The following is a 16,441-nucleotide window of genomic DNA, read 5'->3' on the forward strand; positions in this document are numbered from 1 at the left end:
CAAGAAAGCAAAGGTAACTGAACTAAATGACTATCTCCCCATGGCACTCACTTCTGTCATCATGAAGTGCTTTGAGAGGCTAGTTAAGGATCATATCACCTTCACCTTACCTGACACCCTAGATCCCTCTCCAATAGATCCACAGACGATGCAATCACCATCGCACTGCACACTGCCTCATCCCACCTGGACAAAAATAATACCTATGCAAGAATGCTGTTCATTGACTACAGCTCTGCCTTCAACACCATAGTACACTCCAAGCTCATCATTAAGTTCGGGGCCCTGGGTCTGAACCACTCCCTGTGCAACTGGGTCCTGAACTTCCTGACAGGCCGACCCCCAAGTGGTGAAGGTAGTCAACAACACCTCCACTTCGCGGATCCTCAACACAGGGGCACCACAAGGGTACCCCTCCTGTACTCCCTGTTCACCCATGACTGCGTAGCCCCACACGCCTCCAACTCAATCATCAAGTTTGCAGACGACACAACAGTAGTAGGCCTGATTACCAACAATGACGAGACAGCCTACAGGGAGGAGGTGAGGGCCCTGGCGGAGTGGTGCCAAGAAAAAAACTTCTGCCTCAACGTCAACAAAATGAAGGTGCTGATCGTGGACTTCTGGAGACAGCACAGGGAGCATGCCCCCATCCACATCGACGGGGATGTAGTGGAGAAAGTGAAAAGCTTAAGGTTCCTCAGCGTACATATCACTGACAATCTGAAATGGTCCATCCGCACAGACAGTGTGGTGAAGAAGGGGCAACAGCGCCTCTTCAACCTCAGGAGGCTGAAGTAATTCGGCATGGCTCCTCACAAACTTTTACAGATGCACCATTGAGAACATCCTGTCGGGCTGTATCACCGCCTGGTATGGCAACTGCACCACCCGCAACCGCAGGGCTCTCCAGAGGGTGGTGCGGTCTGCCCAACGCATCACCGGGGGCACAGTGCCTGCCAATGTTCCCTGGAATTTTTTTAGGCACTGAGCTAATTTCAGGTCTGCTGAGCGCAAACTTGAACGTTGTGAAAAACATTGAGGCTGTATCCGCTTTAAGTTACAGTTTTAACAGTGGTCAAGTAGGCTACTGTGGATATTTGATCATAATGTAGGCCTACCAGAACAGTCTACCATCAAAAACAATGTAGAACATGCATCCCATAACATTTTACCACGGAAATAGCTGTTCTATATTTCAGCCTACAGTAGCAGCCAATGTGTGGTGTTCAATGTAGGTCTACATTCTATTAACCTTTTTTAGGGGGGATACAGGGCTTGACATTAACCTGTTTATCCACTTGTCCTTCAGACAAGGAGGTGACTGAAAATGTTGTTGTGTTGTTTGATGCAAGAAACCACTTTACAAAATAAAATGCATTATTATTCCCATACCATTATTATTGAGAATCAGACAAATGATGCTACGCCCTGCCTATTGGCTACTTAGCTTATTCAAGCCTGTCTCAAAATACTACATTGCCCCTTTAAGACAAAAAAAACCCTCTTTACCTGACTTGCTTTTCAAAGATGTCTAGAAATTAACATGTTTTGTGCTCTTGTAAGAAGCAATCACTCCCCAATTGCTGACTACAAATTATCTGTAACTGGGCTAAAAACTGACTAACTAGCAAAGGATATGAACAAAATGTGCACATGTGGCTCTTTGCAGCTCTCAGTTTGATCTCAAAACAAGCGCATCTACTCACTACCACGCATGCTGTAAACACAGTCCAGTTTCAAAGTAAATGGCACAGATCCATATATGGCAATGGTTTATTTTCATATAGGCTGATTGTTTATGCTGCACCGGTCTGTGTAGAATACGGCTGAGTAGTGCGTGTCAATGCAATAGAATTCTAGTCCGATGCGTTCTGCCTACAACAAAATCTCTTGCGTAGTTTGTTTTGTTTGGGTATGTTGCATTGAAAGTGACTAATATTGCGTTGATTTGATCACAATTGCCACAGTAAAGGGAAACATTGATAGCGTTAACAGGGAAAACTCTAGAACAGTGGTCACCAACCTTTTCTGAGTTAAGATCACTTAGAGTCAAAATTCAAGCCAAGATCTACTGCAAAATGTTTTGGGAACATGACTTAAAAAACCTATGCCTATGCAACATTAACCAATTAAAAACAGTACTGTAGGAATGACGTTTGTGCAGTAAGCTATAGGCCCAATACATCTTCCCTGCATACTGGCTTTGCTTGAATTGCCCTGCCAATGCATTGTTGTTTGGGCCATTTTTTAAGATTAAAAAATTTGAGGTAGGCTGTATGATCACACCTTTAATGGATCCGTTGTTGTATTACTTGTGAAGCACAGCTGAATGAGCATACATTTGAATCATTTGCTTTTTATTTTTTATTTTACTGGGCTGATCGTGTCTGCATCTGATGGTCAGTCTCAGTGAAATATTGTGAAATATTCTTTCATATTAAAAAAGACCCAAGCCGCTAATAATGACAACAACGCAAGCCTATAGATACCCTTTCCTACTCATTCATTACTGCTGCAGTGCTTGTTGTAACGCTGAGTGGAAATAGTAAGAATGCGCATTTTATGGCTTATAAAAGTGTTGAATACAAAGTGTTGACCATGCTGAGTAAGAATTTAAACATGAACTCACTTTGCTTTAGCTGTCTTTTATGCCTGCTACGTTACTGCAGACACGGTCATCTGAGCCATCCGATTGGCCAACGGTAGGCCTATAGTGCAATTGATATGCTCTCTGGGCCCACCGGAAGGCAGAGTTTGTACCTTCAGACACATGGAATGGTTGAAACAGTTTGCCTACCCGGCGCAGGACAGGTGAATCGAGTGCAACTACCACCAACAGCCCGAGACGAATAAATGAAAAATTGGAACAACAGGCTTTATCGTGGGCCTCCCGGGTGGCGCAGTGGTCTAGGGCACTGCATCGCAGTGCTAGCTGCGCCACTAGAGTCTCTGGGTTCGCGCCCAGGAGGTCCGTGGGGCGACGCACAATTGGCCTAGCGTCGTCCGGGTTAGGGAGGGTTTGGCCGGTATTTGTCTTGTCTTGTCTCATCGCGCTCCAGCGACTCCTGTGGCGGGCCGGGCGCAGTGCGCGCTAACCAAGGGGGCCAGGTGCACGGTGTTTCCTCCGACACATTGGTGCGGCTGGCTTCCGGGTTGGAGGCACGCTGTGTTAAGAAGCAGTGCGGCTTGGTTGGGTTGTGCTTCGGAGGACGCGTGGCTTTCGACCTTCGTCTCTCCCGAGCCCGTACGGGAGTTGTAGCGATGAGACAAGATAGTAATTACTAGCGATTGGATACCACGAAAATTGGGAAGAAAAGGGGATAAAATTAAAAATAAAAATAAATAAAAAAACAGGCTTTATCGTTGTTGTTTCATTTTTACAGAAATGTTTGGAAATCGACCAGTCGATTGCGATCGACCGGTTGATGACCACTGTTCTAGAAAGTTGAATGATGTTCAATCTCGTGCTTCTCTCTGTGTGCTGATATATTCTGTGTGGCAGTCCCTGGGGAGCTGCGCGGCAGTCTCGGGGCTACTGCGCGTACACATGCAGCTTAGAGGGAATATTACTGCCTGCCCTCCAGGACACCTACAGCACCCAATGTCACAGGAAGGCCAAAAAGATAATCAAGGACATCAACCACCCGAACCTATGCCTGTTCACCCCGCTATCATCCAGAAGGCGAGGTCAATACAGGTGCATCAAAGCTGGGGCCGAGAGACTGAAAAACAGCTTCTATCTCAAGGCCATCAGACTGTTAAATAGCTATCACTAGCCAGCCTCCACCCAGTACCCTGCCATGAACTTAGTCACTGTCACTAGCTGGCTACCACCCGGTTACTCAACCCTGCACCTTAGAGGATGCTGCCCTATGTACATAGTCATGGAACACTGGTCACTTTAATTACAAACTGTTTACTGTCAATGCCATCCTATTCAACTATTGCTGTATATATACTATTCTATCATACATACTGTCCATAATGTCCATACATCCCATCACATATATATATTTATACTCTGGACTCCGACATTGCTCGTCCTAATATTTATATGTTTGTTAATTCCATTGTTTTACGTTTAGATCTGTGTGTATTGTTGTGAATTGTTAGATATCATTGCACAAGCATTTCACTACACCCGCAATAACATTTGCTAAATATGTGACCAGTAAAATCTGATTTGATTTGAGCGTGCGCACACACAGTGACTCAGGTTGTGTTGTTGCCATTGTTGTTGCCCTGTCCACAGATGTGTCCAGACTGAGTAATTATACAGTGGAACAAAATGGCGTTAGCATGAATGCACCGTGGTCCTGTCTTACTGACTTGAATTATCTCTTCTTGTGGACCACAGCAGCTGAGGAGACGAGAGGGATTGAATTCATAAGAGCGCATGCCAAAATGACCAACTCTAAGCCGACTCTCATAATCTGAGAGTCCCAAGTTCCCAAGAAGGCCACGGACCTGGGATGATTGTGGTTGTTTTGGCTTAAAGGAGAGAGGTTGTGGTTAATGCCTTTTTTCTCTAGGAAAATACTCCTCTTTTAAGTGAGTGGGTGTAGGAGTTCTATTACTCTCTTCTATATTCATCAGCTTGCCTGCTCCACTGTCAGGTTCTCATCCATTTTTCAGTGAGCCGTTTTCTTGGGTTATCATGCAGACTTGGAGTCGGTGGTGGGTGTGCTCAGAGGCATAGGATAGGAGGGACTGGTGGTAGAAGGGAGGGACCATGCAAGGAGCCAGGAACCAGGAATGCAAAGTCTATGAGGGAGGTCTATGAGGGAGAGACCCCACCCCCTATCTTTGCCATTAGGATATAAGGACAATACTTTATTGGTGTTCTTATTGGACAAGTTCAGGTGGCACAGTGCCGTATGAGAATGTTTGCTCCCGTTTGGAACCTAATGAGCGTGACTGGGGCTACAGGCTATAGAGGCTGCAGCAGTGTTAGAGCAGCATCTGGTACACATGTGTTTGGGCCAGCAGAAAGTTTTTAATATTGTGGAACGATGAAATCGGATAATATACAGTATACTGTGGCATTCATGAATACAGGCATGTACTGTATTGTGATAATACAGGAATATATTGTGATATCTAGGAATACAGGCATATATCATGACATCAATTAATACAGGCATATATCGTGATATATATAAACAGGTATTTACTGTAATATCCATAGGCCTATATCCATCAATAGACAGCATAAAGCCTAGACCAAGTTGTTTGGCGCTGACTATTGGCCAGGGCATCCAAGCTTCATCAGTATTTCCAATGTTAATTGGAATCAATTCCAATGTTCTGTTAATATATTCCTGGTATGCTTCCCTTTACTGAATTCAGGTCAGCAATGGTTGGTTCACACAGCTTGCTGTATAGCCAAGCAGGCGATGCTATTTGACTTTGCTACCCAATTAACAAGTCAATCCAACTTAATTGATCATGTGATCAGTTTAAAAGCTACAACTGAAGGCTCCAGGACATTGGCCGGTGATGCCAATTGATTGATTTATAATGGCTTTTGTACTTACTAATAGAGATTTAGCCAAAGGCATCAGAGTTGGTACATGAGGATTATTACACATACTTATCAAGGGGACACCTATAGTATTGAAAGATAAACTGGTATAGTATTTTCTGTGACTCTCGGTGGAGCAGTGGACAGAGTTTATGTTTTATCACACTCATATATAACAGTATACTGTGTGTGTGTGTGTGTGTGTGTGTGTGTGTGTGTGTGTGTGTGTGTGTGTGTGTGTGTGTGTGTGTGTGTGTGTGTGTGTGTGTGTGTGTGTGTGTGTGTGTGTGTGTGTGTGATTTATGGAGGCACATGATATCTGTGTATTCCTCGTTTACTGCGTCACATAATCTCCCCCTGGAGTGAGAGAGAAAAAGGGAGCACGAGAGCGAGAGAGAGATAAAGAGAGAGACAAAAGAGAAAGAGAGAGATAGCAGTGGTAGTATTTATGTGTGTAAACCAGTTGGCCATGTCCAGCTGTTTGAAATCGATAAGAGCGAGCGAGACAGAGAGCACACTTTTGGTTATGACCCATTGATTTATTTATACTAGTGGCTGGGGACAATTTCATGAACACTTTGTTTAAACCCCTCTATATTCCATATGTGACCTTGAATGCTACTGTTCTCAGCCGCTTCATCCTTAATGTCACGGGGGATCCATATACCTTCTACACAGTTTCACCCTTTTGACCTGTACAACATACCAGTGGAGACTGGTGAAGGTGGACGACTCAGTAATGGCTGGAATGAAATGGAACAGGAATAAACACATGGAGCCCACCACTGGCACATGGATGCACGCATGCGCACACACACACACACACACACACACACACACACACACACACACACACACACACACACACACACACACACACACACAAACACACACATTCGCACAGACACAAACACACACACACACAATCCCCCCCCTACACACACACACACACATACACACACACACACACATACAGAATAGGCCCAGTTATACGATATGTGAACAACCGTTAAGTGGCTCTTCAGCAACCTTTAAATGTGATTTATATGTTGGCTTTATGCCTCTCCTGGTGTCAACACTTAATCTCTGAGTGATGCCCCTCTGCCCGTAACATTTACTTACACTCCAAAGAATTATGACCCAAAGTGTGTGTGCAACAGAAACCCTTAAAATGATTAAAGCGGATCGTATTTCCAGTGTGCCTACTAAAGCACAACAAATCTCCAGCCACCCCCTGGTGACCTGGAATAATGAGCCATTTAAATGCAAGGGCAGTTATAATACAACATTTACATTTACATTTAAGTCATTTAGCAGACGCTCTTATCCAGAGCGACTTACAAATTGGTGCATTCACCTTATGATATCCAGTGGAACAACCACTTTACAATAGTGCATCTAACTCTTTTAAGGGGGGGGGGGGTTAGAAGGATTACTTTATCCTATCCTAGGTATTCCTTAAAGAGGTGGGGTTTCAGGTGTCTCCGGAAGGTGGTGATTGACTCCGCTGACCTGGCGTCGTGAGGGAGTTTGTTCCACCATTGGGGTGCCAGAGCAGCGAACAGTTTTGACTGGGCTGAGCGGGAACTGTACTTCCTCAGAGGTAGGGAGGCGAGCAGGCCAGAGGTGGATGAACGCAGTGCCCTTGTTTGGGTGTAGGGCCTGATCAGAGCCTGAAGGTACGGAGGTGCCGTTCCCCTCACAGCTCCGTAGGCAAGCACCATGGTCTTGTAGCGGATGCGAGCTTCAACTGGAAGCCAGTGGAGAGAGCGGAGGAGTGGGGTGACGTTCATACATGATACAACATTCATCCATTATATTTCTATGGACCTTAACTGAGAAATACATGCATTTAGTAGATTTTCGCAATTGCTATGCTACTGTATTTCACCCCTCCCACTATGACGGATGGATGGATCCATTGATCCATGTAGAGTGCATGATGATGGTTATTCATGTAGAGTGGGATGCTAATGATAATGATGGTTGTACAAGTAAGAGAGGTGCGGGGGGCTGCCATAATCGACATCCACGTCTTCGGCACCCGGGGAACAGTGGGTTAACTGCCTTGCTCAGGGGCAGAACGACAGATTTTTACCTTGTCAGCTCGGGGATTTGATCCAGCAACCCTTAAGTAGCGAGTTAGCCCGGGTACCAGTCTGTTTTTGCTATCATTCCACTCCTTGTACGCCATGTCATTGTTTGGCAATGACAGATTACAAGGAGTGGAATGATAGCAGAAACAGACTGGTGGCCAGGCTAGTATATAGTATGATGGTACATGCAGAGTGTGTGATGATAGTGATGATGATAGTTATACACACATGCTGTCTCTCTGAATCTGACTGTATCGCCTTGTGTTGAGAGGAACTGTGACTTCCCCACTCAGAGGTCAAACCAAGTGTAGCCGCTGGAGGGGAGACATGTCGGTGCCTTTATTATGGTGCTTAAAGGCACAATCTGTGATTTTAACAGCCTGACCCTGCCACTTTAGTTTGAGTAAGCTTAGAGGGATGGAACTGGGTTTAATGTAACCCCTCTCAAATTCATAGACTGATCTATCGGTGCAAGGAAGGACTGACAGTCCATGAGATCGACAGGATGGTTTTAAACATATTTCAAAGCTATATATTGTGTTGTTTGTTTATAAAAACAAAAATTCCAAAATACAACAACGATGGAGTAGTAGGCGTACATCCTTGGTTTATGATAGGGTATGACAGTTTACTAAGCCCATAGGGTGTTACATTCAAAACCGCCTTGCACAATCTTGCCTGCATCTAGCTGATTTAGGGTGTAATCATTAGTCCATCAGTGTCACGCCCTGGCTATAGAGAGGTTTTTTATTCTCTATTTTGGTTAGGCCAGGGTGTGACTAGGGTGGGCAGTCTATGTTCTTTTTTCTATGTTGTTGTATTTCTGTGTTTGGCCTGGTATGGTTCTCAATCAGAGGCAGCTGTCGATCGTTGTCTCTGATTGAGAATCATACTTAGGTAGCCTGTTTTCCATTTTGTGTTGTGGGTGATTGTTTTCTGTTTAGTGTATGTTCACCTTGCAGGACTGTTAGTTTGTCGTTTTTTTGTTGTTTCTGTTCAGTGTTCAGTCGTTCTATTAAATAGATGAACACTTACCACGCTGCACCTTGGTCCTCCTCTCTTTCTCCCGACGACAATCGTGACAGAATCACCCACCAAAAGATGACCAAGCAGCGTGGTATAGAGAGGCAGCGATCTCTGGACTCATGGACATGGGAGGAGATTTTGGACGGCAAGGGACCCTGGGCACAGGCTGGGGAATATCGCCGCCCCAAGGAAGAACTGGAGGCAGCGAAAGCTGAGCGGCGGCGGTATGAGGAGTTAGCACGGCAGCGCGACATGCACGAGAGGCAGCCCCCCCAAAAAATTGGTGGGGGACACACGGGGAGTGTGGCGGAGTCAGGTTGGTGACCTGAGCCCACTCCTCGTGCTTACCGGAAGAAGCGCAGTACTGGTCAGGCACCGTGTTATGCGGTCAAGTGCACGGTGTCGCCAGTACGCGCTCATAGCCCGGTGCGCTATAGGCCAGCCCCCCGCAAGTGCCATGCGAGTGTGGGCATCCAGCCAGGGCGTATTGTGCCGGCCCAGCGTGTTTGGTCTCCGGTACGCCGTTTAGGCCCAGGATATCCTGCGTCCGCTCTGCGTGCTGTGTCTCCGGGGCGCTGGGAGGGTGCAGTGCGTCCTATGCCTGCGCTCCGCCCGTCCTGGGCGAATGTGGGCATTGAGCCTAAGGGAGAGGTGCGAGCTGTATGCACCAGATCTCCAGTGCTCCTCCACAGCCCGGTTCAACCTGTGCCTGCACTCTGGATGGTCCGGGCTAAAGTGGTCATCCAGCCTGGAGGAGTGGTGCCAAGGCTGCGCACCAGAGCTCCAGTGCTCCCCCACAGCCCGGTCCATCCGGTGCCTCCTCCACGCACCAGGCCTCCTGTAGGTCTCCCCAGCCTGGTGGGTCCTGTGGCAGCCCCACGCACCAGGCTGTCTCTCCGTCTCCTCCCTCCAGGTTCTCCCGTCTGTCCTGAGCTGCCGGAGCCGCACGTCAGTCAGGAGCTGCCGGAGTCGTCCTTCACTCCGGCGCTGCCGGAGTCGCCCTTCAGTCCTGCTGGAGTCTCCCGCCTGTCCGGCGCTGCCGGAGTCTCCAGTCTATTCGGGGCCCGCTGCAAGGGTTCCTAGTCCGAGGTCGCCGCTCCAAAGGCGCCTCTTAAGTGGGCCAAGACTATGGTGGAGCGGGGTCCACGTCCCGCACCCGAGCCGCCGCCGTAGGAAGGCCCACCCGGACCCTCCCCTTTAGAGTCAGGTTTTGCGGTCGGAGTCCGCACCTTTGGTGGGGGGTACTGTCACGCCCTGGCTATAGAGAGGTTTTTTATTCTCTATTTTGGTTAGGCCAGGGTGTGACTAGGGTGGGCAGCCTATGTTCTTTTTTCTATGTTGTTGTATTTCTGTGTTTGGCCTGGTATGGTTCTCAATCAGAGGCAGCTGTCGATCGTTGTCTCTGATTGAGAATCATACTTAGGTAGCCTGTTTTCCATTTTGTGTTGTGGATGATTGTTTTCTGTTTAGTGTATGTTCACCTTGCAGGACTGTTAGTTTGTCGTTTTTTGCTGTTTCTGTTCAGTGTTCAGTCGTTCTATTAAAAAGATTAACACTTACCACGCTGCACCTTGGTCCTCCTCTCTTTCTCCCGACGACAATCGTGACAATCAGTTGCTTGTCAGGTATGTTTATCCCTGTTTTGTTCTGTTTGTTTCCATTTAAGAATTATTGATCACACTCAAACACAGTTCACTTTCATAGCACCTTTCATAACCTTCATATCATAACCACTACACACAGCCTACAGCATTGTCACCATATTAGCTAATGTCATAGTCAACATAGCTACTAGAGTTAATGCATTAGTAAACCTGCTACAATCATGCAGTACAGTGTACAGTTAGCAAGCAGTTTAGAAGTTACACTGGTAGGCGCCGGTGGCAATAAATTAATAAAACCAAAAACTTACCTTGACTTGGAATAGTTCCGGTGTTGGATAGCCATGTCCAGCTAGGTAACATAGCATCCTTCTCTGTTTGAGCCGGGTGTTTGAGTAGGCTAAACTAGCTATCTGCATTCGGGTAACTAAGTGAAATTATAAATATTTACAAATATATATAAATATCTCTCTCTCTTCTCCTTCATTTAAGAAATGAATTTGTTCAAAACTATTTTCTTTCTCTCTTTGAGTCAATGACTCACCACATGTTATGCACTGCAGTGCTAGCTAGCTGTAGCAGGTGTCCACATCCTTTTGGCCGTGTAGCGTACTGTCTTATATATAGTGTATCTTGGCTTCATGGAAAAATTCGGAGAATTGCAGAATTTTTATTTTTTTAAATAAAACATTATAAAAATATATTGTTGTGCCAACTGTGCCCATTGCCACGCCCCCATGCCACGCCCATTGTCAAGCCCACCACTTAATCCCCTTTTTATCCAGAAAAACCCTGTATCTTACATCTAATGAATATGTAGATTAGGTTGAGAGTTATCTAATCGGCCTAATCGAGTGGCTCATTGATGTACCCTCCATTATGCTCCTGAAGTTGACTTATGACACCAGGGACGTTGCTCAGCAGGGCCTAAAATTTAGCACACGCCACCTGTCAAATGCGGGTAGATTTTGGCATTGGCAGGTAAGATGTGTATTTTGTGAATAAAAATAGTCAAGCATGATCACATTTATAGTAAAATAAATACTGCAGTGGTTTTCAAAGTATTTCCGACATTTTGTTTGATAGCTGGTAAATTCATCGCACAAAGTCAAAGAACTATGAATCCTATATAGCCAATTCCACCTTGCGCTGCAACACTGCCTGGCTGGGGCCTCTTCGCACATGAAGAGCTGAGTGGAAGATTCATTTTTAGAAGCACTGCACACAGGCATAAAAGTTGAACTAATTTACTTGAAACGAAGTGAGACTTTGTCCTTGTGTTTCTTGGCTATTTACATTGTTTTGTTCACAAGTTAGGTTGTTTTTCTGTTTGAGTTTCAACTGCTAGGGTAGAGAAGACACTTAATCAGACACTTAAACTACTAATCAGACTCAATTTCACATGCACAAACATGACTGGAGTCACGCTACCACGGCAACCTCCCGCCCATAAAGGGGCAGGTGAAAATGTTTGTGATATTTTGGTTAAAAGACTTATGTCACAAAGAGTATAATTATTCAATATACCACATTAGTTAATTATTACTAGTAATACATCATTTATTTTTTTAAACATTACAAAACATGCTCATCTGTTTATTTTCTGTTTTGTTGGTGTAATTTTAGTGGCAAAAAAAGTATTTTGGCTGGTAAAAAATCTGAGTGGCTGGTAGATTTTTAAATCTACCTAAATCTACCTGCCACAGTGGCTGGTGAACCGAAAAGTAAATGTTATGCCCTGTTGCTCAGGCTGGTTAATTAGTTGAATTAATCAATTTGATTAAAGTGTCAAGGCCCAGTGAAAAGGAGCACATGCTTTGGTCCTGGAACACACACTATATTATACTCTACTCTATTCTACTATGCTATACTATACTATACACTTTTGCTCAGGGAGAGGCACCAAAGACACACTTCTCTGCTGGTGTTTCTTGAGATGTAAACATAAACTGCTCTGTTGGAAAAACCTCCGCTTGGGTATTGTAGTAGTTTCGCTTTGTACTTGATGTTGACCGGACTATGCCTTGTGCCCTCCATCTTCCCTTCCTCCCTCTATCCCTCCCATGCAGGTGGTGAGCTTTGCCAGTCTGAAGTACGACCGCTCCTACAGCTGGATGGTGCTGTGCGTGCTGTGGTGCTCCATCGCTCAGTCCATCCTGCTGCCCATGTTCCTGTGGGCGTGCGACCGCTACCGCGCAGACGTGCGCATGGTCTGGGAGAAGTGTGTGGCCATCATGTCCAACGACGACGTGGACGAAGGTAAAACAGGCGAGGAGGGGGAGGTGGAGCAGGCCAGGCTCCATCTGTCCACCATCTACCCCCTCCAATCCCTGGCTATGGTGACTTCATAACATGAGGGGGAGGTAGGGGGTAGAGGTCTGGAAGTCTGGTCCTGGAGAACTGGCATAGGACCTGTGGTCATTTGATTAAGCGGGGGATAAGGGTAGAGGTCAGCAACCCCCAGTCCTGGAGCCACTGCTGGCGTCTCACCTTTGGGCTTGTGCACTATCTGGACCTTGGTTGATTTATGAATGGATGATTTGATAGTCACCTGTGAATGGATTCAGAAGATATAAAACTGGATTTGAATTCTGAATCGGGCAATTGATTTACATTGGGGGCGCCATATAGGTCTATGGTGACGTTCTGTCGAAAGTAGTAAAATTCACGAATGGAGCTTGATTGATTGTAGATCAACTTAAACTGAAATAAGCAGACCTAGAAGGTTCTCCGGGAGCAGGGTTGGAGAGATCTTGTTTAGAGAGTGATGTCTGTTCAGCTTACAACGCTAGATTTGATTCAGTATATATCATTTTCCTTTAATGTGGTCATATGTAGCCATCCGGGGGTCCTTATGTGATCGGTCTAATTTGATGTGGTCTAATTTATCATGTGACCTATCATGTGACCTTTTTCTCCAAGTGGAGAGGAAGTGACCAAACAAAAAGTGTCTGTAGGAAGGACTTATAGCCACATTTTGTGGTTTCATTCTTAGTGGGCTCATTTAAAAAGAGTGAATTATATGCTATGCTCTCGGACTGTTACAAGATATTGCTGGAAAAGCACATACTTTCCCCGCAGAATTTGACTTTGTTTCACTTGAATGCATTCAAACTGTGAAGTCTTCCCTGGCCTAGAACACCCTGACACAAGACGCAGAAATAAAGAGAGGATTTATGAAGATTACAACCAAACCAATACTGAAGGACTTTAACTAGATAAAAAGCGCAGTACATTTCAGCACGATGGTCATATTTCCAATCCTATGAGATTCTGGATTTTTCTTAAATCTATGATATACATCAAGGCACGATTGTACGCACACCTATCAAGTTTTTGGGACTAATGTCAGCGTATGAGTGTAAACAGATACGGCCGGATGACTCAATAGTCTTTTGGAAATTAACTAAACTGTTCCTGTCCATGTTGGCTGTAGGCCTATTAGACACCACAAGGAATCTCATTCACAATATTCCCTCAAATTATGCAAATTAGGTACTTTTGACAAACCAAAATGGCTTAGTGATCCAAAGGATACATATATTTACAATTCAGGAATACACAGACACTTACCCAAGTTTTGGTCCCTAATTAACTTTAAAGTTAGGTCACATGATAAACGTAATAACCCCTATAGTTTGTTAATTGTGGATTGGGTAGATATGAACTATTCTATATTGATATGAGATCAAAATAAGAAGAAGGAACAGGAAAAATCCTCAATGTTAAAAACATGCGAATTGAAATGAACCCTGTGAAATAACTTTCCTTTTCTTGCAATGAAATTGTTTAAACTCAACTTGATATCTCCCCTCTCCCTTCTTTCTAACTGCCACACCTTTTAATAACCTCCCTTTCTATACGTCCATCCATGTTGATTGTTTAGCATAAGGCAAAAAACTCAAATGTAGGACAATGTATTTTCTGTGTGATTTTAATGTTGCTAGCATTTATTTATTTTTCAGAGGGCTTGCCTTGTATATCACAATACAGTTGTATGTATAAGGGTTGTTTCTTGTTTCCAAAGCTACTGACTTGCATGCTATGCTGCCTGTGCAAATAGCCAATCTCATCCTCCATCCTACCGGCCAACATTTGTCCTAAGATCAGCATTTTACACCGATCTCCAATTGACCACTCATTGAATCGAATGCAATTCTTCTTTTGATCCTAAATTTGCCTGACAAGTTATACAGTATGTAAAATGATTACTTGAAAGTATTCCTTTGATTTGTAGTATTATGGTTCTCACGATAAGCCCCAGTTTTTGAAAGATTAATATCATTATTTCTGGACAGGGTCTCTGAATTTGGAAGGAGTTGTTTTGTATTTTTCTATTCGGTAAACGCCCACAGTCATGATTTTCAGTCAGTGATTCTTTTCAAATGCACTGTTCAACCCTCTGAGCCATAGGGCATCTTGTTGCAGAGATAATTTAGTCACAATCATTTAGTCACAATCTACAACATAATGACCCACTTAGTGTTATGTTCCCTGTTATTCTAAACACTTCAGACTAAGTTCACAACAATATCGGAAATTATTTTCACAAAAGCATAGATCTGTGATTGCCACAAAGACAAAAAAAAGCCACGCGTTAATTAGAAGACTTGTGCAATTTTGTGGCAATAATGCACTTATAATATATCGTGATAGTCTGAAGTATTCTGAATAAAAAGATATATAACACTTAATGGTTCATACTAGAATATTTATTTTTATTTTTAAATATTAACTTAAAAAAATTCTTTAAGGCTCAAAGTGCAAGAATGTCTCGAGGCCTCGAGGGCTACAGTGACTCCTGTTTGATTAGGAACCCCAGCGGACACCCCAAAAAAGAGAGAAAAAAGAGAAAGATGAATTGTCTCTATTATCTATTCGTCTTGTCTGTCTGTCTGTCTGTGTATTTTGAGTACGTTGGTCTTTAATCCTGACGCCGCGTATGCTTTTCTGCGTTTTGCAGAAAACAGCCAAGATGGAGGAATTCATGCGGACTTAATATATGACAGACCATATGACTATAGCTCCGCGGCTGATATCATGACGGTAGACCGTATTGCCAAGTACGAATACTCAACCTTAGAAATGGGGGTCCCACAAGGGTATCCATTGCAACTACAGGAAGATAAAATGCAGTATTTGCAGGTATATTTCCATTGATTTTTATTATTTCATCAATTGATTGATTTTTCACTTCAAATACAGATAACAATGTGCATGGTGAAAGAGGCCCTTCGGCCTACTATAATATCTATCTTATTGTTTGATCTTGCTGGAATCATTTTACATTTTGCTAACTGATATTTCCTATCTAGACATGGCATTGAAAGGTCAAAAAAACATATATCTGGCTGACTAATGTTTGGCAAATATGACCATCAGTTGTTTTCACCTTCATTGTAGATAAGTCTCGCTAATGTTTATAGGTGGATCTTTCACAGACCTCCAACCTATTTATCGTAGTATCACAAGTTAAACATAGAAATACCAGAATAGTATGAGGTGGTAGGGCTGATGCTGACTTCCAATATCCTTGACTGAATCACTCTGCTAAAACAATGCAAACGCTTGCTCGTGCTAATGCTATTTAGTCCTTTTGACTCCTATTGAGTCCTATTGAGTACCATTGACTCCTATTGAGTACCATTGACTCCAATTGAGTCCTATTGGCTCCGGGCTCAAAGCAAGTCAGTTGTAGAGCTGTGAAATGCTCCTCTTTGACATATTATTATGAACCCCAATGCTGCTCTCCCAACATGCAGTCTTCAAGAGCTCACAAACAACCAAACCACAACTGTGTGTGTGTGTGCGTTTGCGTGTGCTTGCTCGTGTGTGTGCGAGTATGCGCACAATGTGTGCGTGAGTGTGTGTGCGTGCAGTCGTGTGGCCTAGATAAAAATGAACTAAAAGAGCAGCATAATTACAGTATTGGAGAGAAAATGAAGGCTTTTGAAGGCTGAATTTGGAGACCTAAACTAAGAATGGCCATGGCCTTTTTACCTGACACAACCCAGACTTACGGTCACCCCCGCAAGACATCTACCACTGTGTCATCTTTGTTCCATTCTTTTTACAAAACAATCACCCAATTGGGCTCTCGACTACTCCATGTAGCAAATAGCTGCTAGCAAAACCACATGTAGCACAGCACAGTGTAATGCTAACAAGAAAGTAGCACACAGGAGGTGTAG

The 16,441-nt window shown here is 44.2% G+C and overlaps 1 protein-coding gene across 3 annotated transcripts in view; it reads left to right on the forward strand.

Moving 5' to 3' along the window:
• gpr153 (G protein-coupled receptor 153) overlaps nucleotides 1-16,441 on the forward strand; it is a 60,890-nt gene that overhangs the window by 36,308 nt on the left and 8,141 nt on the right. Inside the window, exons 4-5 of one of the 3 annotated variants that reach the window (XM_071371555.1) lie at nucleotides 12,320-12,509; nucleotides 15,214-15,395. In XM_071371555.1, the coding sequence (XP_071227656.1) occupies nucleotides 12,320-12,509; nucleotides 15,214-15,395 (372 nt within the window). Of the gene's footprint in view, nucleotides 1-12,319; nucleotides 12,510-14,215; nucleotides 14,246-15,213; nucleotides 15,396-16,441 lie in introns of all 3 variants that reach the window. The other 2 variants (XM_071371556.1, XM_071371557.1) reach the window with 2 other exon arrangements.

The sequence above is a fragment of the Salvelinus alpinus genome, chromosome 28 (genome assembly GCF_045679555.1).
Source record: "Salvelinus alpinus chromosome 28, SLU_Salpinus.1, whole genome shotgun sequence".
Classification (NCBI taxonomy): Eukaryota; Metazoa; Chordata; class Actinopteri; order Salmoniformes; family Salmonidae; genus Salvelinus; species Salvelinus alpinus.